The sequence below is a fragment of the Protopterus annectens genome, chromosome 2.part1, assembly GCF_019279795.1.
Source record: "Protopterus annectens isolate FY-2018-M chromosome 2.part1, PAN1.0, whole genome shotgun sequence".
NCBI classification, from domain to species: Eukaryota; Metazoa; Chordata; order Ceratodontiformes; family Protopteridae; genus Protopterus; species Protopterus annectens.
In genome coordinates, this window is record NC_056729.1 from 1,829,767,452 (window position 1) to 1,829,786,601 (window position 19,150).

General features: G+C 45.0%; 1 protein-coding gene across 1 annotated transcript in view; it reads right to left on the bottom strand.

Annotated features, from left to right (window-relative positions):
- LOC122795046 (RING finger protein 145-like) overlaps positions 1 to 19,150 on the bottom strand; it is a 689,797-nt gene that overhangs the window by 568,955 nt on the left and 101,692 nt on the right. Inside the window, exon 2 of the mRNA XM_044063623.1 lies at positions 13,166 to 13,278. Within this exon, the coding sequence (XP_043919558.1) occupies positions 13,166 to 13,278 (113 nt within the window). The remainder of the gene's footprint in view (positions 1 to 13,165; positions 13,279 to 19,150) is intronic.

Genomic DNA, 19,150 nt, shown 5'->3' on the forward strand with positions numbered 1-19,150 from the left:
CCCCCCAAGGCAGGAGAGAGGACAGTACCAACGATGGTATAAAAGGAACTACCCAAGGCAGGAGAGAGGACAGTACCAACGATGGTATAAAGGAACTACCCAAGGCAGGAGAGAGGACAGTACCAACGATGGTATAAAAGGAACTACCCAAGGCAGGAGAGAGGACAGCACCAACGATGGTATAAAAGGAACTACCCAAGGCAGGAGAGAGGACAGTACCAACGATGGTATAAAAGGAACTACCAAGGGCAGGAGAGAGGACAGTACCAACGATGGTGTTGGAACTACCTAAGCAGCAGTGAGGAGGACAGTACCAACAAAAGGAACCACCCAAGGCGGAGAGAGGACAGTACCAACGATGGTATAAAGGAACTACCCGAAGGCAGGAGAGAGGACAGCACCAACGATGTAGGACTAACTGCAAGGCAGGAGAGAGGACAGTACCAACGATGGTATAAAAGGAACTACCCAAGGCCGGAGAGAGGACAGTACCAATGATGGTATAAAAGGAACTCCCAAGGGCAGAGAGAGGAAACCAACAGGACAGTACCAATGATGGTATAAAAGGAACTACCCAAGGCAGGAGAGAGGACAGTACCAACGATGGTATAAAGGAACTATCCAAGGCAGGAGAGAGGACAGTACCAACGATGGTATAAAAGGAACTACCCAAGGCCAGAGAGAGGACAGTACCAACGATGGTATAAAAGGAACTACCCAAGGCAGGAGAGAGGACAGTACCAACGATGGTATAAAGGAACTACCCAAGGCAGGAGAGGACAGTACCAACGATGGTATAAAAGGAACTACCCAAGGCAGGAGAGAGGACAGTACCAACGATGGTATAAAAGGAACTACCCAAGGCAGGAGAGAGGAGAACGATGGTATAAAGGAACTACCCAAGGCAGGAGAGAGGACAGTACCAACGATGGTATAAAAGGAACTACCCAAGGCCGGAGAAGACAGTACCAACGATGGTATAAAGGAACTACCCAAGGCAGGAGAGAGGACAGTACCAACGATGGTATAAAGGAACTACCCAAGGCAGGAGAGAGGACAGTACCAACGATGGTATAAAGGAACTACCCAAGGCAGGAGAGAGGGCAGTACCGACGATGGTATAAAGGAACTACCCAAGGCAGGAGAGAGGACAGTACCAACGATGGTATAAAGGAACTACCCAAGGCAGGAGAGAGGACAGTAGCACGATGGTATAAAAGGAACTCCCAAGGCAGGAGAGGACAGCACCATGGTATAAAAGGAACTACCCAAGGCAGGAGAGAGGACAGCACCAACGATGGTATAAAGGAACTACCAAGGCAGGAGAGAGGACAGTACACGATGGTATAAAGGAACTACCCAAGGCAGGAGAGAGGACAGTACCAACGATGGTATAAAGGAACTACCCAAGGCAGGAGAGAGGACACTGCATGGTATGGTATAAAAGGAACTACCCAAGGCAGCAGGAGAGGACAGTACCAACGATGGTATAAAGGAACCACCCAAGGCAGGAGAGAGGACAGTACCAACGATGGTATAAAAGGAACTACCCAAGGCAGGAGAGAGGACAGTACCAACGATGGTATAAAGGAACTACCCAAGGCAGGAGAGAGGACAGTACCAACGATGGTATAAAGGAACTACCCAAGGCAGGAGAGAGGACAGTACCAACGATGGTATAAAGGAACTATCCAAGGCAGGAGAGAGGACAGTACCAACGATGGTATAAAGGAACTACCCAAGGCAGGAGAGAGGACAGTACCAACGATGGTATAAAGGAACTACCCAAGGCAGGAGAGAGGACAGTACCAGAGAGGACAGTACCAACGATGGTATAAAGGAACTACCCAAGGCAGGAGAGAGGACAGTACCAACGATGGTATAAAGGAACTACCCAAGGCAGGAGAGAGGACAGTACCAACGATGGTATAAAGGAACTACCCAAGGCAGGAGAGAGGACAGTACCAACGATGGTATAAAGGAACTACCCAAGGCAGGAGAGAGGACAGTACCAACGATGGTATAAAGGAACTACCCAAGGCAGGAGAGAGGACAGTACCAACGATGGTATAAAAGGAACTACCCAAGGCAGGAGAGAGGACAGTACCAACGATGGTATAAAGGAACTACCCAAGGCAGGAGAGAGGACAGTACCAACGATGGTATAAAGGAACTACCCAAGGCAGGAGAGAGGACAGTACCAACGATGGTATAAAGGAACTACCCAAGGCAGGAGAGAGGACAGTACCAACGATGGTATAAAGGAACTACCCAAGGCAGGAGAGGACAGAGAGGACAGTACCAACGATGGTATAAAGGAACTACCCAAGGCAGGAGAGAGGACAGTACCAACGATGGTATAAAGGAACTACCCAAGGCAGGAGAGAGGACAGTACCAACGATGGTATAAAGGAACTACCCAAGGCAGGAGAGAGGACAGTACCAACGATGGTATAAAGGAACTACCCAAGGCAGGAGAGAGGACAGTACCAACGATGGTATAAAGGAACTACCCAAGGCAGGAGAGAGGACAGTACCAACGATGGTATAAAGGAACTACCCAAGGCAGGAGAGAGGACAGTACCAACGATGGTATAAAGGAACTACCCAAGGCAGGAGAGAGGACAGTACCAACGATGGTATAAAGGAACTACCCAAGGCAGGAGAGAGGACAGTACCAACGATGGTATAAAGGAACTACCCAAGGCAGGAGAGAGGACAGTACCAACGATGGTATAAAAGGAACTACCCAAGGCAGGAGAGAGGGCAGTACCAACGATGGTATAAAGGAACTACCCAAGGCAGGAGAGAGGACAGTACCAACGATGGTATAAAGGAACTACCCAAGGCAGGAGAGAGGACAGTACCAACGATGGTATAAAGGAACTACCCAAGGCAGGAGAGAGGACAGTACCAACGATGGTATAAAGGAACTACCCAAGGCAGGAGAGAGGACAGTACCAACGATGGTATAAAGGAACTATCCAAGGCAGGAGAGAGGACAGTACCAACGATGGTATAAAAGGAACTACCCAAGGCCGGAGAAGACAGTACCAACGATGGTATAAAGGAACTACCCAAGGCAGGAGAGAGGACAGTACCAACGATGGTATAAAGGAACTACCCAAGGCAGGAGAGAGGACAGTACCAACGATGGTATAAAGGAACTACCCAAGGCAGGAGAGAGGACAGTACCAGAGAGGACAGTACCAACGATGGTATAAAGGAACTACCCAAGGCAGGAGAGAGGACAGTACCAACGATGGTATAAAAGGAACTACCCAAGGCAGGAGAGAGGGCAGTACCGACGATGGTATAAAGGAACTACCCAAGGCAGGATAGAGGACAGTACCAACGATGGTATAAAGGAACTACCCAAGGCAGGAGAGAGGGCAGTACCAATGATGGTATAAAGGAACTACCCAAGGCAGAGGGTAGGGAATAGAACAAGTAGTGTATAGACAAAAGACAGAAAATTAGCGAAAACCGACTAAGAGGAAGGTATAGATAGGAATTAACACAAAAACTCTACACTTAGCTTGAGAGAGAAGACTTGGCATGTCTGACGAGGAACGCGGAAAACGAGATCTAGAGAGACAGAGAGGGGCATTGTGGGTAGGTCTTAGATGAGGGTTTTTGGCTTGCGTGAGCTTGGTAACGGCCGTGTGTTCCGAGGATGGCACCGAAGTCCTAACAGTAAGGAATGAATAAAGATTTGCAACATCAGATGACTTTTTATAGATATATAAGGTGTAAAAGGAGTAAAGACAGATTGCTAAACTGTGTGCAGATTCTGAAATTTATTCTCAGACACAACAGATTATAGATATATTTACAAAATCTTATGCAGAACAGTTTGGCTCCACAAAGGGGGTGACAATCCAGGTAACTTCAAATACTGGAATCAAATCAGATTATATTGAAAAAGAACTGTGCAAACTGGATCCAAGCAAAGCACCGGGAGGAGATGGAATTTGTAATAAAGACCTGAGGACACTACAGCAAGAACTTACGGTACCATTATATATTTAATAAACCCAGGTTTATTAAACTTGTCTTTAAGGGAAAGGGGAGTAGGACTAACCCATGTCAGAGACCCTCAAGTCTACTTTCATGTTGTAGAAAAATAATGGAGGAGGTAATATTTGATAAGTTAATGTCAGAATTGGATAGGTTGGGACGTAAAACCATATATCAGCATACATATGTTGAAAATAGATTCATTAATACCTGTAACATGATGTTCTATAACAAAATTGTGTTGTAATGTAATTTATATAGATTTAACTTCAGCATTTGACAGGGTCATACACAAAACAATGATCAATATATTAGAACAACTCGGTACTGATGTACTCTTGATAAGATGAATAGCTGCATGGCTTACAAACAGGACATGGCAAGTATCATACAGCAACTGGACAGGCGAGATCCTTGGTTACAATCGGGGTGTCCCACAGGGCTCTGTCCTCAGCCCTTACTTGTTTAGATTTTATCTTTCCGGCCTAACTTTTTCATCTCAGGTGTTCTATAGTCTATATGCAGATGACCTGAAATTCGGAAAAGTGATTACGTGTGTTACACAAGACATGTCTGCAAAATAACTTGACTAAATTGACCATTTGGGCACAGGAGAACAATACGCTGACAAATACATCAAAAACTAAACATATGAGATGTGGGAGACATAAATTGAAAACGGAGTACTTAATACAGCCCACAATGATTGAAACTGTACACTCATTTAAGGACCTGGATAAACGGGTAGATCCAGCTATAAGTTTTTCAATTCATATCAACCAATTGGTTATGGATACTTACAGAACTATAGGTTGTAGAAAAAAAAAGATTTATATAAAGTCAAGGTAAAAATGATGACGTCAACATTTGTTAGTTACATTAAACCCAAACTTGAATTTGGAATAACAATAGGATAAGAAAACGAGTAAACTGGAAAGGTACAGCAGAAATACACCAAGGGCATCCATGGACGATGAAGACTAAACCATCTGAACTTGTACAGCGTCTCATATGTATTCAAGAGGAGCTCCTTCCTATTCACACATCTAGAGCATTTAGAGACAACTACATCTGGGAATGTTTGGGGTTATCACAGAATCATCAGACAGACTATGTACAACATTCTACAGGAATAAGTGTACTAACCGTTTCTCTGAGAGAGCAGCTGACGCATAGAACAGAATATCAAACTACATTAAAGCAAGTACTAGTTTTGACAGTTTTGAGAACAGCCTGGACACTTATGGGAAAAAGTGCTGATGCCCATGCCTGAAATATCTGTATGTACGCAAGGTAAGAAACTTGAAATCAGCGACATGAGCTAGCTGGAAACTGTAAATTATTCAAGAAAAAAAATAAGATCCCAAGGAGGAGCTGTCTGGCTTCTAGGTGACCATGTATGTAACAGCTCTTTCAAAAACTGCTTGACTTGAGGATGGGTAGAAAGGGAAGTATCTAAGGCTAGACACGTCAATACGGCCGAAAGATGAATCTTACTAGAACAGTAATAAAGGCCAGAAGATAATAACTCACAGATATTGAAGAACCAGCGACATCCTTGCCCAAAAGGGGACCTGGGTCCTCACCAAGACACAATAGAAGTTCTTGTAACAAGGTTCTTCTGCCACTTTTAATATCTGCTGCATGTCCTCAGAATAAAACAGCGCCTACAAAGTATTAAAATTCTAACATTCAGGCAGTCGACCAAAGAAGTTAATGGTTGGGGTGCATAAAACACCCCCTTGCCCTTGAATGAGTCCCTCTAAATCTTTAGGAAGAACCCTGGTTATCAGAGGAAACGGTGGAAATCATGCAGGAACATTCCCATCTAGGAGAATGAAAACACCTCTGCCTTCCAGGCCTGACTGCTAGGAGTCCTGGAGCAGAACTGCTAAAACACTCTACAGGCAAACAGATGAGGACTTCCCCACAGATGGCCCAATTCACTTAAGTGAGATACTAATTAGGTCCTGCTAATCTTGGCTGCAACAATGCTTTACTCAGATAAAATGGAGGTAGTCTGGATGGTCAGACTGAACAGAGTTGCGAGATCCCAGGCAACCAGAGTAAGTATACAAAGGGAATCGGACCCAATTCCCCTTTTATGTACCACAGCACTGTGGTACTGTCTCTAATTACTAGCACAGGGTCTGGAATCCAAAGACAATTCAGAGATTTGAAAGCATTTATTACAAAATAAGAAGTTATGTACCTACCATAACGTTCCATGTTAGTTGTCTTCTCTCGCCTTCTTTCTTGCTTGATGGGTTCGGAGCCGATCCTCGGCCCGACTCGCACTTGCTTTAGCTCGAGAACTCCTTTTACCAGCTCGAGGCAGCCCCATATCCCATGATGCAAGGCAGGAAGTACCCAGATCTCGTTTGTTGACAAAAGGGCAATAACACCAAGCATAAACAATACTTCCCAAAGGAAGAAGAAACTTACAAATGGAAAAAGGACCAGGTCTGAATGGTCTTTAGTATTATAGTTTCTTATACAAGGTCTGTCCAGGCCAGGGGAAGGAGGGTCAAGAAAGAAGGCAGAGAAGACAACTAACATGGAACGCTATGGTAGGTACATAACTTCTTAATGTTAAGTTGTCAATCTCAGCATTCTGCTTGATGGGACCGCCCCTAGCACCTCTATCCTGGGTGGCTCAATGGAACAAACTCTGAGGACTGTAGAGCCAAAACTGGCTCTGTCCCTGAGGCCAAGTCCAATTTGTAATGGGAAACAAAAGTGTGAGGAGGGCCCAAGTGGGCTGCACAAATAGTGTCTAAAGGCAGTCTAGCTTGAAAAGCTGTAGAAGTAGCTAAACTCCTAGTTGAATGTGCTTTTAGGTTTTGAGCACAGCTGTTTTCCCCTGATCGTGATAAATTTCAGTGATGACCAAGAAAGCCATCTGGACAAAGTCACTTTAGAAACAGGAAGGCCTTTTTATTATCCGCATAGGAAACAAAAAGTTGATCAGATTTTCTAAATTTTTGTTCTGTCCAAATAATATCTAAGCTGACGGTGGACGCCAAGATAATGTAGCTTTGTTCAGCTCTATCTGAATAGTTAGGAAAAATACAGGAGATCAATAGATTGATTCAGATTGTTTTCAAGCCTTAGGTAAAAAGGATGGATTAGTTCTCAAAGATACTCTGTCTTTGTGAAAATCAAATAGGGGTCGAACCGAAGAGCATGAAGTTCAGACACCCTCCTGGCAGATGTAATAGCCACTAGGAATAAAGTTTTCCAAGAAAGATATTTCAGGAACAAGAAACAGCTGGCTCAAGGGGGAAGAATCAAGGATGTCAGCACTAAATTTAGATCCCACTGAGGAGGAGGATTCCTGATTGAGGTTTTAGTAGGAAAATTCCTTTCAAGAAGGCCCTGCAGAGCCTATGGGACATAATATTATGATCTGCTATCCCGACATGAAAATTAGAAATAGCAGCCAACTGAACTCTAACTGTGGAAGAAGATGAGCCTGCATGAAAAATCTCTGCTAAGAAGTCCAGGACTGCCTGAACAGGGGCAGTAAAAGGATCAATATTTTGGGCCTTAGCCCAATAAGAGAAACGCTTCCATTTGCTTGTGTAAATCCTCCTGGTAGAGGATTTTAGTGAAGTTACTATGATGTCTCTAACTGGGCTAGAGATCAAAGGAAGCCTGGCTAAGGAAGGAAGTGGAGCAACCATGCTGTGAGGTTGAGAGAGGGATTGACCGCAGCTGACCGGATTGGTGAATCAGTAGATCTGGCACTGGGTCCAGATGCCACGGCTGCACCAAAAGGTGATGATGGAGGAACGGAACCAAACTTGTCGAGGCCAGTAAGGGGCAATGAGAATCAATTTGGCTCTCAAAACGGTAGCTTTCTGGATCACCTGAGGGATCAGAGGAAAAGGAGGGAAGGCATAAAGAAGTCCCTGGGGCCAATCCTGGGTCAGAGCGCCTCTGGGGATGGCCTGATAGAGGGAAGAGGCTGAAGAAGTCTGGACATTTGCTGTTTTGGGGAGTAGCAAAAGATCGCAACATGGACTAACCCATTCCAGAAAAATCTCTTCCGCTATGGATTGCTTGAGAGACCACTCGTGAGGCATGAGAATAGCTCTGCTCAATCTGTCCGCTATAATGTTGGTTTTCCCAGGGATATGCGCTGCTACCCGGCACCGATGAGAGGAGATCGCCCATTGCCATAGTCTGAGCGCCTCACACAAGGGGTAGGACTTGGTTCCGCCTGTTTGTTGATATACCAAACTACAGACATGTTGTCTGTGGGGACTGCAGTTGCCGCTACGGGAAGAAAGTGGGTGAGGGCTTGCAACGCTAAGAGCACTGCTCTGAGCTCCAGGACATTTATGGGCAGATGGTACCGAACGGTTGCCACGCCCCATGAACCATCCTGCCCTGATAATGACCCCCACCATCAGGGAGGCATCCGTGGTGACAGTGGCTATCGGGACGGAGGTACAAAGCACCTGCCTTGGTGAACCTGAGACGATGTGATCCACCAAGCAAGATGTTCTTTGATGTTTGTGTCACCAGAATCTGGTGACGATTGGGAGTTGCTGGTATGACCACTGTGTGAACAGCATCCACTGAAGGAGGCGCATGTAGAATCGAGCCAGGGAAGAAGAGTGATGGCCGCAGCCATAAGACCTAACACCTTTAGAACCATTCTGGCCTGTACCTTCTTGCTGGCCAGAATGATCCTGACATGAGTCTGAATGTCTGAAACTCTTTGTTCTGTAAGGGTAGCTGACATCCCAACAGTGTTTAAGTTTGCCTATGAAGGTAATAGACTGGCAGGGCGATAAGGATGATTTTTCGTAGTTGACTGAGATGCCCAAATGAGAACAAAGGTCTATTGTGTAATCCCTGGCTTGTATAAGCTGATGCCTGGTGGTGGCTGACAGGAGCCAGTCGAGATACGGAAACACCTGAATCCTTGACGCCTCAGGTGAGCCGTGACCACTGCCATGCATTTGGTGAACACTCTGGGGGCTGTAGTGAGACCAAAGGGCAGGGCTCTGAACTGGAAATGACTGGACCCCAGCCGAAAGCGGAGAAATCTCCTGGAGCGGCTGTGAATTTTGATGTGATAGTACGCATCCTGAAGATCTATTGAGCACATCCAGTTGTCCTTCTGTAAGAAGGGTAGAATTGACTGAAGAGTGACCATTCGAATCTTGTCTTCCTGACAGACTTGTTGAGTCTGCTGAGATCCAATATTGGTCTCCAGTCTCCGCCTTTTGGGGACCAAAAGAACCTTGAGTAGATTCCGGCTCTGAATGGTCTATAACTGGCTGAATGGCTCTTTTGCAGTAGTTTTGCGATCTCTAACTCTGCAATGTCCCTTAGACCGGTGGTACATCTGGAAGGAACTTGAGGGGAAGGGACTTTCCTCGAAAGGAATTATGTAACCCTTGGATATGATCGACTGTACCCATCTGTCTTGAGTGAGGGAATGCCAGGCTTCTGGGTACAGTGATAATCTTCCCCGACTGCCTCCAAGGAGGGACAGCCGGGCAACACCTCAGGGATGCTGAAAGGGCTTCTCAGGAAGAGACTCCCTGTTGCCCTGATTCTTCGACCCCTCTGCCTCTAGAGCTGCTGCCTGTTGTTGTTACCCCTCTGCCTCTAGGGGTAAACTGACCACGGAATCCGGGCGTGACTCCTTGAGATTTACGGAACTATTATCTTCCCACCCTTCTGTCCTTTGGGATAAGGCCTAGAAGGGGTGGAAAACGGACTCCAACAGCAGAAAGAGTCTTGCCGCCCTGCTCACACCTGGTCAAGGTTTCCTTCACCTGAGGGCCAAACAAAGCTGACCCATCAAAGGGAGAATTTGTGAAGGACGCCTTAAAGGGATCCGCAAAATCACATAGCCGCATCCAGGCTTACGCCTAAGAGCCACACCTGTGCTCTGGCTCTACTCGCCCATCAGCAGCATAAGATATTAGCCGCATGGAGGAGTTAGCAATGGAATTGAGGGTTCCTAGCTGCGAAGCAATCTTTCTTGGGCCCCTGCAGCTGTAGGATCCTGAACTACTTCTCCCAGCTCCTTCAGGATATCTCTGGAGTCTGGTGAAGTGACAAAGATAATTCAGCTAACGATAGCAAAGGTCGCTGAGGAAAACATCCGCTGCCGCATCTATCCATGGTCCTAGAGTCCTTGTTAGGAGGATGGACAGGCACGGAAGGATCTGCAAGTTCCTTTTGGTGGCCGCAGCCACCACCATGGCATCAGCGGGACACCCTTGGTAAGGAATTGTTTGTCACTAGGGCAGTTATAAATTTAGAAGGCCTCCTAGGGACTGGCTCTACAGAGTCAGGAGCTGTCCACGCCTTCGAGCTATAACCTGCATAAGGGGGTCGAAGGCGGAGACACCCAGGAGGTGGAGGGCCGAGATCCAAACGCCTCTAGGTATACTGACTCATCCTCAGAGGGATTGTTGGTGGGCCAGTTTCCTCTGTTTCAGAAGTTCTAGGATGTCTGAGAAGGAGACATCCTCAGAGGGGATCTAGGGGATCCCTCTGACTCATCAAAGTCAGTATCCAAGTGACAGACTCAGGGAGTCTACATGCTTCCTCTACAAGTCCTCTTCCTAGGAGGATCTCCCGAAACATCAGGAGAATCCTCGAAGAGGGGAAATTCCCAATGGGGAAACCTGAGGCGGAGGATCTCTGGGTCCTGTAGCAAGAGAAGTGGCAGAGATGTCAACAGGTACAATAGAGGGAGGAGCTACGGGAAGAGACTGCTGACTGATACCAGTGGCCAGTACACTCTTCATCACCTCGAATGCCCTCCCAGGCAGGTCCGAGAGACCCCGCCCAAGAGCTAGGAACTCCGGGGCCACCGAAGGGAAGTCTCCGAGGCAGATGTCGGAGCCGAGCTCACCAAGGCCGAGGCTCCAAGGGAAGAGCTGGTTCGACAAGGGTCCGATGCCACTCACCCCTCGGAGGAGACCATGGAAGCCCGACCACCGAATCCCTCTAAGGAAGAGGAGATAAGAGTAGGGGCTGAAGGAACAGAAGGGGTATCCGCCCTCCAGCCGTAGCAGTAACCATGCCCGAAGACTCCAACCCAAGCCTGAGGTAGAGTTGAAGGAGGAACTGTAACGGGTGTGGACCAACAGTCGCCTGCTGAGACGGACTGTGTAGCATTTGGGCCAGTACCTGTGACTTGAGCAATCTACTGACCACTCTCTAGGTCATGGTCTGACAACCTGATGACCTTGAAGATCGGGTTCGATGGCTCCGCTCCGATAGAAGAGGCGAGGCCGGAGCCGAAAGTATCGGCTCCAAGGAAGGGGACCTCGACCTCTTCCTGGAATGGGTCATCGGAGCCGATATTACTGATCCTGTCGGCACCGATGGAGCCGCAGAACGCCGATGTATCGGCTCCAGCCGGAGCCGATACAGCCACCAGTAACGGTGTCGGAGCCGATCGAGCCGACACCGATGCCTGTGCCACATGGGTGTCGGAGCCGATCGGAGCCGACACCGATGCCCGTACACGGGTGTCGGAGCCGGTCGGAACCGACACCACAGTGGTCAGCAGATTCGCACCGATAGCCATCGGCCCAAAGCTTAGTGGATTCAGAATCGCTCCAGCCGAGCCGATCTCGACTTATAAGTCGGAGCCGAGGCCACAGGCTTAGAAACAGAAGCCTGGGTCTTGGCAGATTTAGTTGATTTTGTGGGCCGACTTAGCCGGAGAGCCCTCCGCTTAAGAAGACCCCTGAGAATCAACTTATTCTTTCTCCTGCAGGACTCTCTGGCTGAAGGAGTGACAAATAGCACAGGAGTCCTGCAGGTGAAGAGGGCCTAAACAGTACAGGCAAGAAGTGTGACCGCCTGTCAGAGACATCTTCTGACAGCACGAGTCACACTTCTTAAAACCTGAAACCCTCTCTTTAGACATGGTGCCTAACAAAACACACACACACCAGTCCAATTAATTAAACTAATACCAAAAGGTATTTAGTAAAAAATACCAACACACACACCCTAACAGGGGGATGGGATAGGGAAATTAACTGACTAAAAATTAAGAGAGACAGGGATTTCTGTCAGAAAAGTTAAATTTAAAGTTAAACTATCAAAACAAAAAGTTTTTAACTAAAAGGCTTAAATGTCACAAATGTGAATTACTTACCAGGAGCTGGTAAAGAGAAGACCTCCCAAGCGAAGCGGCAAACGAGATCTGGGTACTTCCTGCCTTGCATCATGGGATATGGGGCTGCCTCGAGCTGGTAAAAGGAGTTCTCGAGCTAAAGCAAGTGCCGAGTCGGAGCCGAGGGATCGGCTCCGAACCCATCAAGCAAGAATGAAGGCGAGATTGACAACTTAACATCAATTTGTTTAACACACAAGTGTTTCATCTCGTCTTGCTTGTTCCAGAGGCCTGGTACTTTACTTTTCACTCCCCTGGACACAGTTCCTAAGTAAGGGGTTGAAATGTTTTTATCGCATTAATTTCCAATCAAGGAAAACTGATAATGCTACTAAACAGTACAGCAGAGAGAACAAATAAAACCATCTTCATAAATAAACAGAGTGGCATGGTCGAGCATTTCCTCAAACCAAAAAAATATCTAGGGATGCATTTGATTTTAATAGAATTAAGGATTTCTATGTTAAAGAGGAACACATTTTAGTTTACATGCAAATGTCCTGCATACTTCAATACCAAATGAAGGCTCTGCCCTCGACGGAATTTTTGAATAAGATAGGGTTAGCATGCGATTTTAATTTAGACTTGATTTGCAAGCTGTCAGAGGAAATTCTAACATTTTTTTTATGTTTGAAGGCAAGTTAAACCAGTGGAAAAGTAGGGTGCTGATGGTTCTTTGAGTGTGAAAGCCCTCTGCATTTAACATTGCATTTTTAAATGGATTTGCACAGAGGCAAATTACTGCAGTACACATCACCTTAGGTGTCCAAAGAAATAGGTAGTGCCAAATGAAACATGATCAGCATACACAAATATATTCAAGTTGGTGTAATCTACCAACAGATGCATCCCTTCACTTCATCTAATAGTACTGAGCATTTGAGACATAGTTATCTCATTACATGTTCACCCACATCCCTATACTCTGCCTTTACTCAAACACAGAAATGTAGCCACAATACCCCCATCACAATTCACCTTCACAATGAATAATCTCACCAGTCAAGGCAGATGCAAAGCAGTTAAAGGCAGTCGGATCAAAGAAGACAGCTCCCTGGTATCCGTGTTCTAGTTCGTGCTTAATGTAATCCCTGAATACAAAAAAAAAAAAAAAAAATCAGATTAGCAATGCAGTAGCTGCTTCAGCCCAAACAGCAAAATTTACAAGTAGTGTTTACGAAAATGCAGAAATCATAACATTCCCTGAACTGTTCCAAAGTCATTTTCTTTGTGGAAAACTACGTGTGCTAACTAAATTTTTTTTTTTTATATTATTCTTTGTTAACCAGATTACCTCCACTAGGGTAGCGGCATTTTTTCATGGGCTGCAGGAGGTGGCATTTATACCACCAGATTACCTCCACTAGGGTAACAGCATCTTTTCATGGGCTGCAGGAGGTGGCATTTATACCACCAGAGTACCTCCACTAGGGTAACAGCATCTTTTCATGGGCGGCAGGAGGTGGCATTTATACTACCAGATTACCTCCACTAGGGTAACAGCATCTTTTCATGGGCTGCAGGAGGTGGCATTTATACTACCAGAGTACCTCCACTAGGGTAACAGCATCTTTTCATGGCTGTAGGAAGTGGCATTTACACTACCAGATTACAGCATCTTTTCATGGCTGCAGGAAGTGGCATTTATACTACCAGATTACCTCCACTAGGGTAACAGCATCTTTTCATGGGCTGCAGGAGGTGGCATTTATACTACCAGATTACCTCCACTAGGGTAACAGCATCTTTTCATGGCTGCAGGAAGTGGCATTTATACTACCAGAGTACCTCCACTAGGGTAACAGCATCTTTTCATGGGCTGCAGGAGGAGGCATTTATACTACTAGGGAAAATTTAGCCAGGGTACCAGAGAAATTCCACTTGTCTTTTTCGATGAGTGCTGTGGAATCGAACATTTACCTGAGCTACCAAGTCAAGCAGTTCAGTTTAACGTGTCATCACAAGGATGGATGATGTCACATCCAGGCTATACATTTCATCATGAAGTGTTTCAGCGTGGATAATGCCACACCTACACTATACATTTCATCATGAAGTGTTTCAGCCAGGAAGCTTTACCGGATTGTATATGGGATGATTCAGACAAACATTCATACTTTGCAAAAAATTGCATTCAGACTAACGGTTACATTCCGACTAATGGTTAGTCTTAAGAAGTGGGGGTTGTCCGCGAAAGCGCTTACTTTCTGTGTTTCTTATTAATAAACATTTCTGCTGTGTGCCAACATCTTTTTTTGGAAGTTCGATATATTTTTTGTCATTGGTTGCTTTATCCAGTGTTTTGGTATTATCTTTTACGTGAAACATTCATACATTAGTGTCATGATGAGGAAATACATTTGAAGAAGAGAAGAAACATTTGTTCAATAATTTCTATGACTGAAAGACCAGAAGTATAACTCACAAGGGGAAAATCTCCAGCTGTAACTACAGCAAAGTATCTCACTGCAAAGAGGTTTAAAAGAAAATTTGAAGCTTTGTATCCAGAAATTCCACTCCACTGGGGTGGAGTAACCAAGAAACTTACATAGGTATACAGAGCTGCCAAATTTCTACACATCATTTCAGAAGAGGCCCTAGATGCATTTACCACTATTCTTCTTCAACAGAAGTACAAAACAGTGGCAATTACAATCTGGGTAAGTATGGTGATCATAGGAAACTGTTTACTCATCATTTGTCGTTTCCAAGGATGTAAGACCCTACAGCAACTTCAGCGGCTTGCATTACTGAGCTACAGAATTAAACCAAAGGCTCTGAATTTGCTGAGTTGCAGGATTCGTTAATAAGAGACAGACTACTCTACAACTCAAAAACAAAGGTCATGCTATTAAGAAAAACAGATCTGCATACATCCATTGCTTTTTACAAAGGTCTGGACAAGTTAAACAGGTTTAAAAGAATTAACCAAGGAGATGGATGGATGCAGGCACGGTAAAGGAGTAACATAAAAACAAAAATGAAAAATGAGAATGAAAGTAACAGGAATGAGAATGAAAGTAACAGAAATGAGAATAAGAACGAAAGTAACAGAAATGAGAATGAGAACGAAAGTAACAGAAATGAGAATGAGAACGAAAGTAACAGAAATGAGAGTGAGAATGAAAGTAACAGGAATGAGAATGAAAGTAACAGGAATGAGAATGAAAGTAACAGAAATGAGAATGAGAATGAAAGTAACAGAAATGAGAATGAGAACGAAAGTAACAGAAATGAGAACAGAAGTGACGGAAATGAGAATGAGAACGAAAGTAACAGAAATGAGAATGAGAACGAAAGTAACAGAAATGAAAAATGAGAATGAAAGTAACAGGAACGAGAATGAGAACGAAAGTAACAGAAATGAAAAATGAGAATGAAAGTAACAGAAATGAGAATGAGAACGAAAGTGACAGAAATGAAAGTGACAGGAATGAGAACGAAAGTAACAGAAATGAAAATGAGAATGAAAGTAACAGAAATGAGAATGAGAACGAAAGTGACAGGAATGAGAACGAAAGTAACAGAAATGAGAACGAAAGTAACAGAAATGAGAATGAAAGTAACAGAAATGAGAATGAGAACGAAAGTAACAGAAATGAGAATGAAAGTAACAGAAATGAGAATGAAAGTAACAGAAATGAGAATGAGAACGAAAGTAACAGAAATGAGAATGAAAGTAACAGAAATGAGAATGACAGCCAGGAGGTCCAGGACAAATGCAACCAAAACTCGAGCTTTACATTCCAAATGTGGGTATAAGGAAAAGAAAAGCACTGACTGCTTTTAAAATCAGTTTTCAGGATCTATAGTAGAATGCACCATTATGCAAAGTTACGTAAAACGAAAGAAAAAGTTGGCATGCCGCTGAACAAAAGCAGCAAAAAAAAAAAAAAAAAAAGTTACTAGTCAAGAAACAAGAAAGACTTACTAATTCTCATCATTTCTTCCCAAGTTAAACTAAATTATTCACAATTGCCAAATGTAATATTTTGCCCGATGATACTTTTGAAGTATTAGGATTTAAGAGCATAGAAAAGCATATGTCAATACATCAAGGGCACCAAGTAAACCCTGTGTGTCAAAAGCGGTTTTAATATGAATTTAAAAATAAGTGAAGGAGTATAAAGAATGTAATTATCCTGACTTAGGTTCATAGGTAGGTACTAGGCTATCGGCCCTAAGGCCTATATAAGCCTACCATAAAGATTTCCTGGCTTTCGCCACCCAAATAATTATTTTCCTGTGCCCCTGTTGAGCAGAGCCACAGAAGTGCACCCCAGGTGAATTTCCTATTTCCCATCCAATCATCAAGATTTTTCTTTAAGAGGATTAATGAGGCACTGTGCTCGACATGAATGGGCAGTCTGTTCCAGAGTCTGGGGAGTCTCTGCGACAGGAACCTATCCCGCCAGCATGTTCTGTTTATTGTAGTGACAAGGTTTAGGTCCCTGGAGCATTTGGCTCGGAGGGATTGGGACTTTTAAGTGTAGCATGTCCAACAGCTCTGGGTTTTGACATGGCTTTGAATGTTAGGCAGAGATCCCCTCTGAATAGGCGATATGCAACGGAGTAGAGCTGGAAGTTTTGAGACCGTCTGCATAAGGCATCTGTTTGAGGCTGGTGATCCTCTTTGTGAGATATTTCTGCAGCCTTTCCAGTTGTTGTAAACGTCTTGTGAGATACCTACCAAAAGGGGCATTGCACTCTACAATAGGTCTAACGAGGGATGAATAGAAAGGAACAATGATCTTTTTCCTGGATGAGAAACCTTTTGTGATGAGGTGTGCCATGTAGAAGGATTTCCTGACTACTGTGGTGATGTGATTATCAAAGGAGAAACTACTGTCCACCTGTGTCCCAAGGTCTCTTATCACACTTTCAGTGTTAAGTGGACTACCGCTTATGTGGTAGTTCATGGGCACAGGGTTTTTCCCAAAGGGGATGACTATGCATTTTTTGGCGTTGAGCTTGAGGCCATGACTTTGACACCAGGCATCTGTCTCAGTGAGGCCCTGCTACAGAATGTCCACATCATTTGGGGATTCAATAATGGCTCCCAATTTGCAGTCGTCTGCGAACTTGTTAGCCATAGACACTCTGTGTTGGCCTGAACTTCAGAGAAGTAGATGCCAAACAGGAGTGGACCCAGAACTGAACTCTGTGGTACTCCACTTGTCACTGGCCTGGGGTCACATTTGGAGTCGCCTACTTTCATGGTGTGGGTTCCGTCAGTGAGTCAGTTGGCAACCCATCACGTGACATAGGGATTTATGCCCAGTTTAGTGAGTTTATCTAGGATTCCAGAGCGAGGGATGGTGTTGAATGCCTTGGCGAGGTCTAGATAGGCTGTGTGAACCACCTTACCCTCATCCACGGCTCTAGTGACTGCTTCAAAGAAGTCAATCAGGTTTAAAAGACATGATCTGCCTTTCATGAACTCAAACTGGGTGGGGTCCAGTGTGTGAAGGTTACCTATGTCTTTGTTTACAAATTCCATAACGATATGTTCCATGGCCTTGGAGATCAGGCTAATGGGGATGTAGTTCCTGGGGTCCATGGTGGATCCCTCCCTGTGGAGTGGGATAACCGTAGCTGTGCGCCATTCAGTAGGCACAAAGCCTGAAGTGAGTCTATGACTGAACATGGTACTTAGGTGGGGTGTCAGTTAGTTTTGTAGTTCGTGCAGAACACAGCCCAGGATGTTGTCTGGTCCCATGGATGCTGTATTCTTGGCCTTGGAGAGTGCGATTTTTACCTGTGCGGTCGTGATTATTGGGAGTTGGTATTCTTCCGGTATTGAGATGATCCCTTTAGGGGGTGAGAGGGGTGAAGTTGGCACTGAACCTATCTGCCAGGATTGTTGGCAATATCAGTTATTTCTGTACATTTAATGCCATTGTGCTGCAACTAAGAGCAGATCTGAGTGCTGCCATTGAGATTCTTGACATAACTATAGAATGCCTTGTGGCTGTCTTTAGAATATGTGGCAATTTTGTTTTCATAACTAACTTTGGAGGATTTCATGATGATCTCAGCTTCTTACTGAGGGTGACAGGGGAGTTTTTCCAATCTTGGGATTTTACTCTTTTGCAAGGGTGTCTTTTTTTCTGTTGTAGAGTTTGTTTACGGCAAGAGACCACCAGATTGCCTTCCTTTTTTTGGCGGACAATGTCTTGGTTCTATTTGGGATGGCATGGTCCATGCACTCATATATGTGTTCATATAGTGCATTGGTGTAAGATTCAGCAGTCGTATTTCTACTTTCCGTCTGCATGGGTGTCATGAATTTTGCCACTTCTGTCTTGAGAAGCATGAAGTTGGCTTTGAAGAAGTCTTTTACAGTGGTTACCTTAATGGGGGGTGAGGGCAGGATGTGGATGTCTAGGGTGATTAACATATGGTCAGATGTGACAGAGGAGCTGCCCTCTGGTGTGGAGCATCGGTCGCCCATGTTGGTAATGACCAGGTATAGGATATTGGTACACCTGGTGGGGGTATGGATAAGTTGATCCAAGGCATTGGAATTTAGGAATTCCAAAAACTGTTCAGCAAATGTGTTGGTACATGAATAGCTTTCCCAGTTAATGGTGGGGTAAAGTCACCCAGTATTAGGGTATTTGGTTGTACCTTAATATTTTCCAGTATGTTAAGAAACGTGGAGTGGAAATCATGGGGCATGGTGGGGGATCGGTAGCAAACTACAAATTAGATTGCAGTCTTGTCTAGTGTTAGCTGCACCTGCAGAATCTCGGATGCATTATGTTGGGCAACTAGCCTGGAGGTGTGGATATCCTTGGTGAAGATGGACACGCCTCCGCCTTTAGTGTTTCGGTCCAGGTTAGGAGGCTGAAAGGTGTGGTATGAATTGTAGCCTGGTACTGCAGGGGTGCTCTCTCAAGCCTTGAACCAAGTCTCTGTCACTGCCCAGATGTCGATGTTCTCCATTTTGAGGAGTGCCTC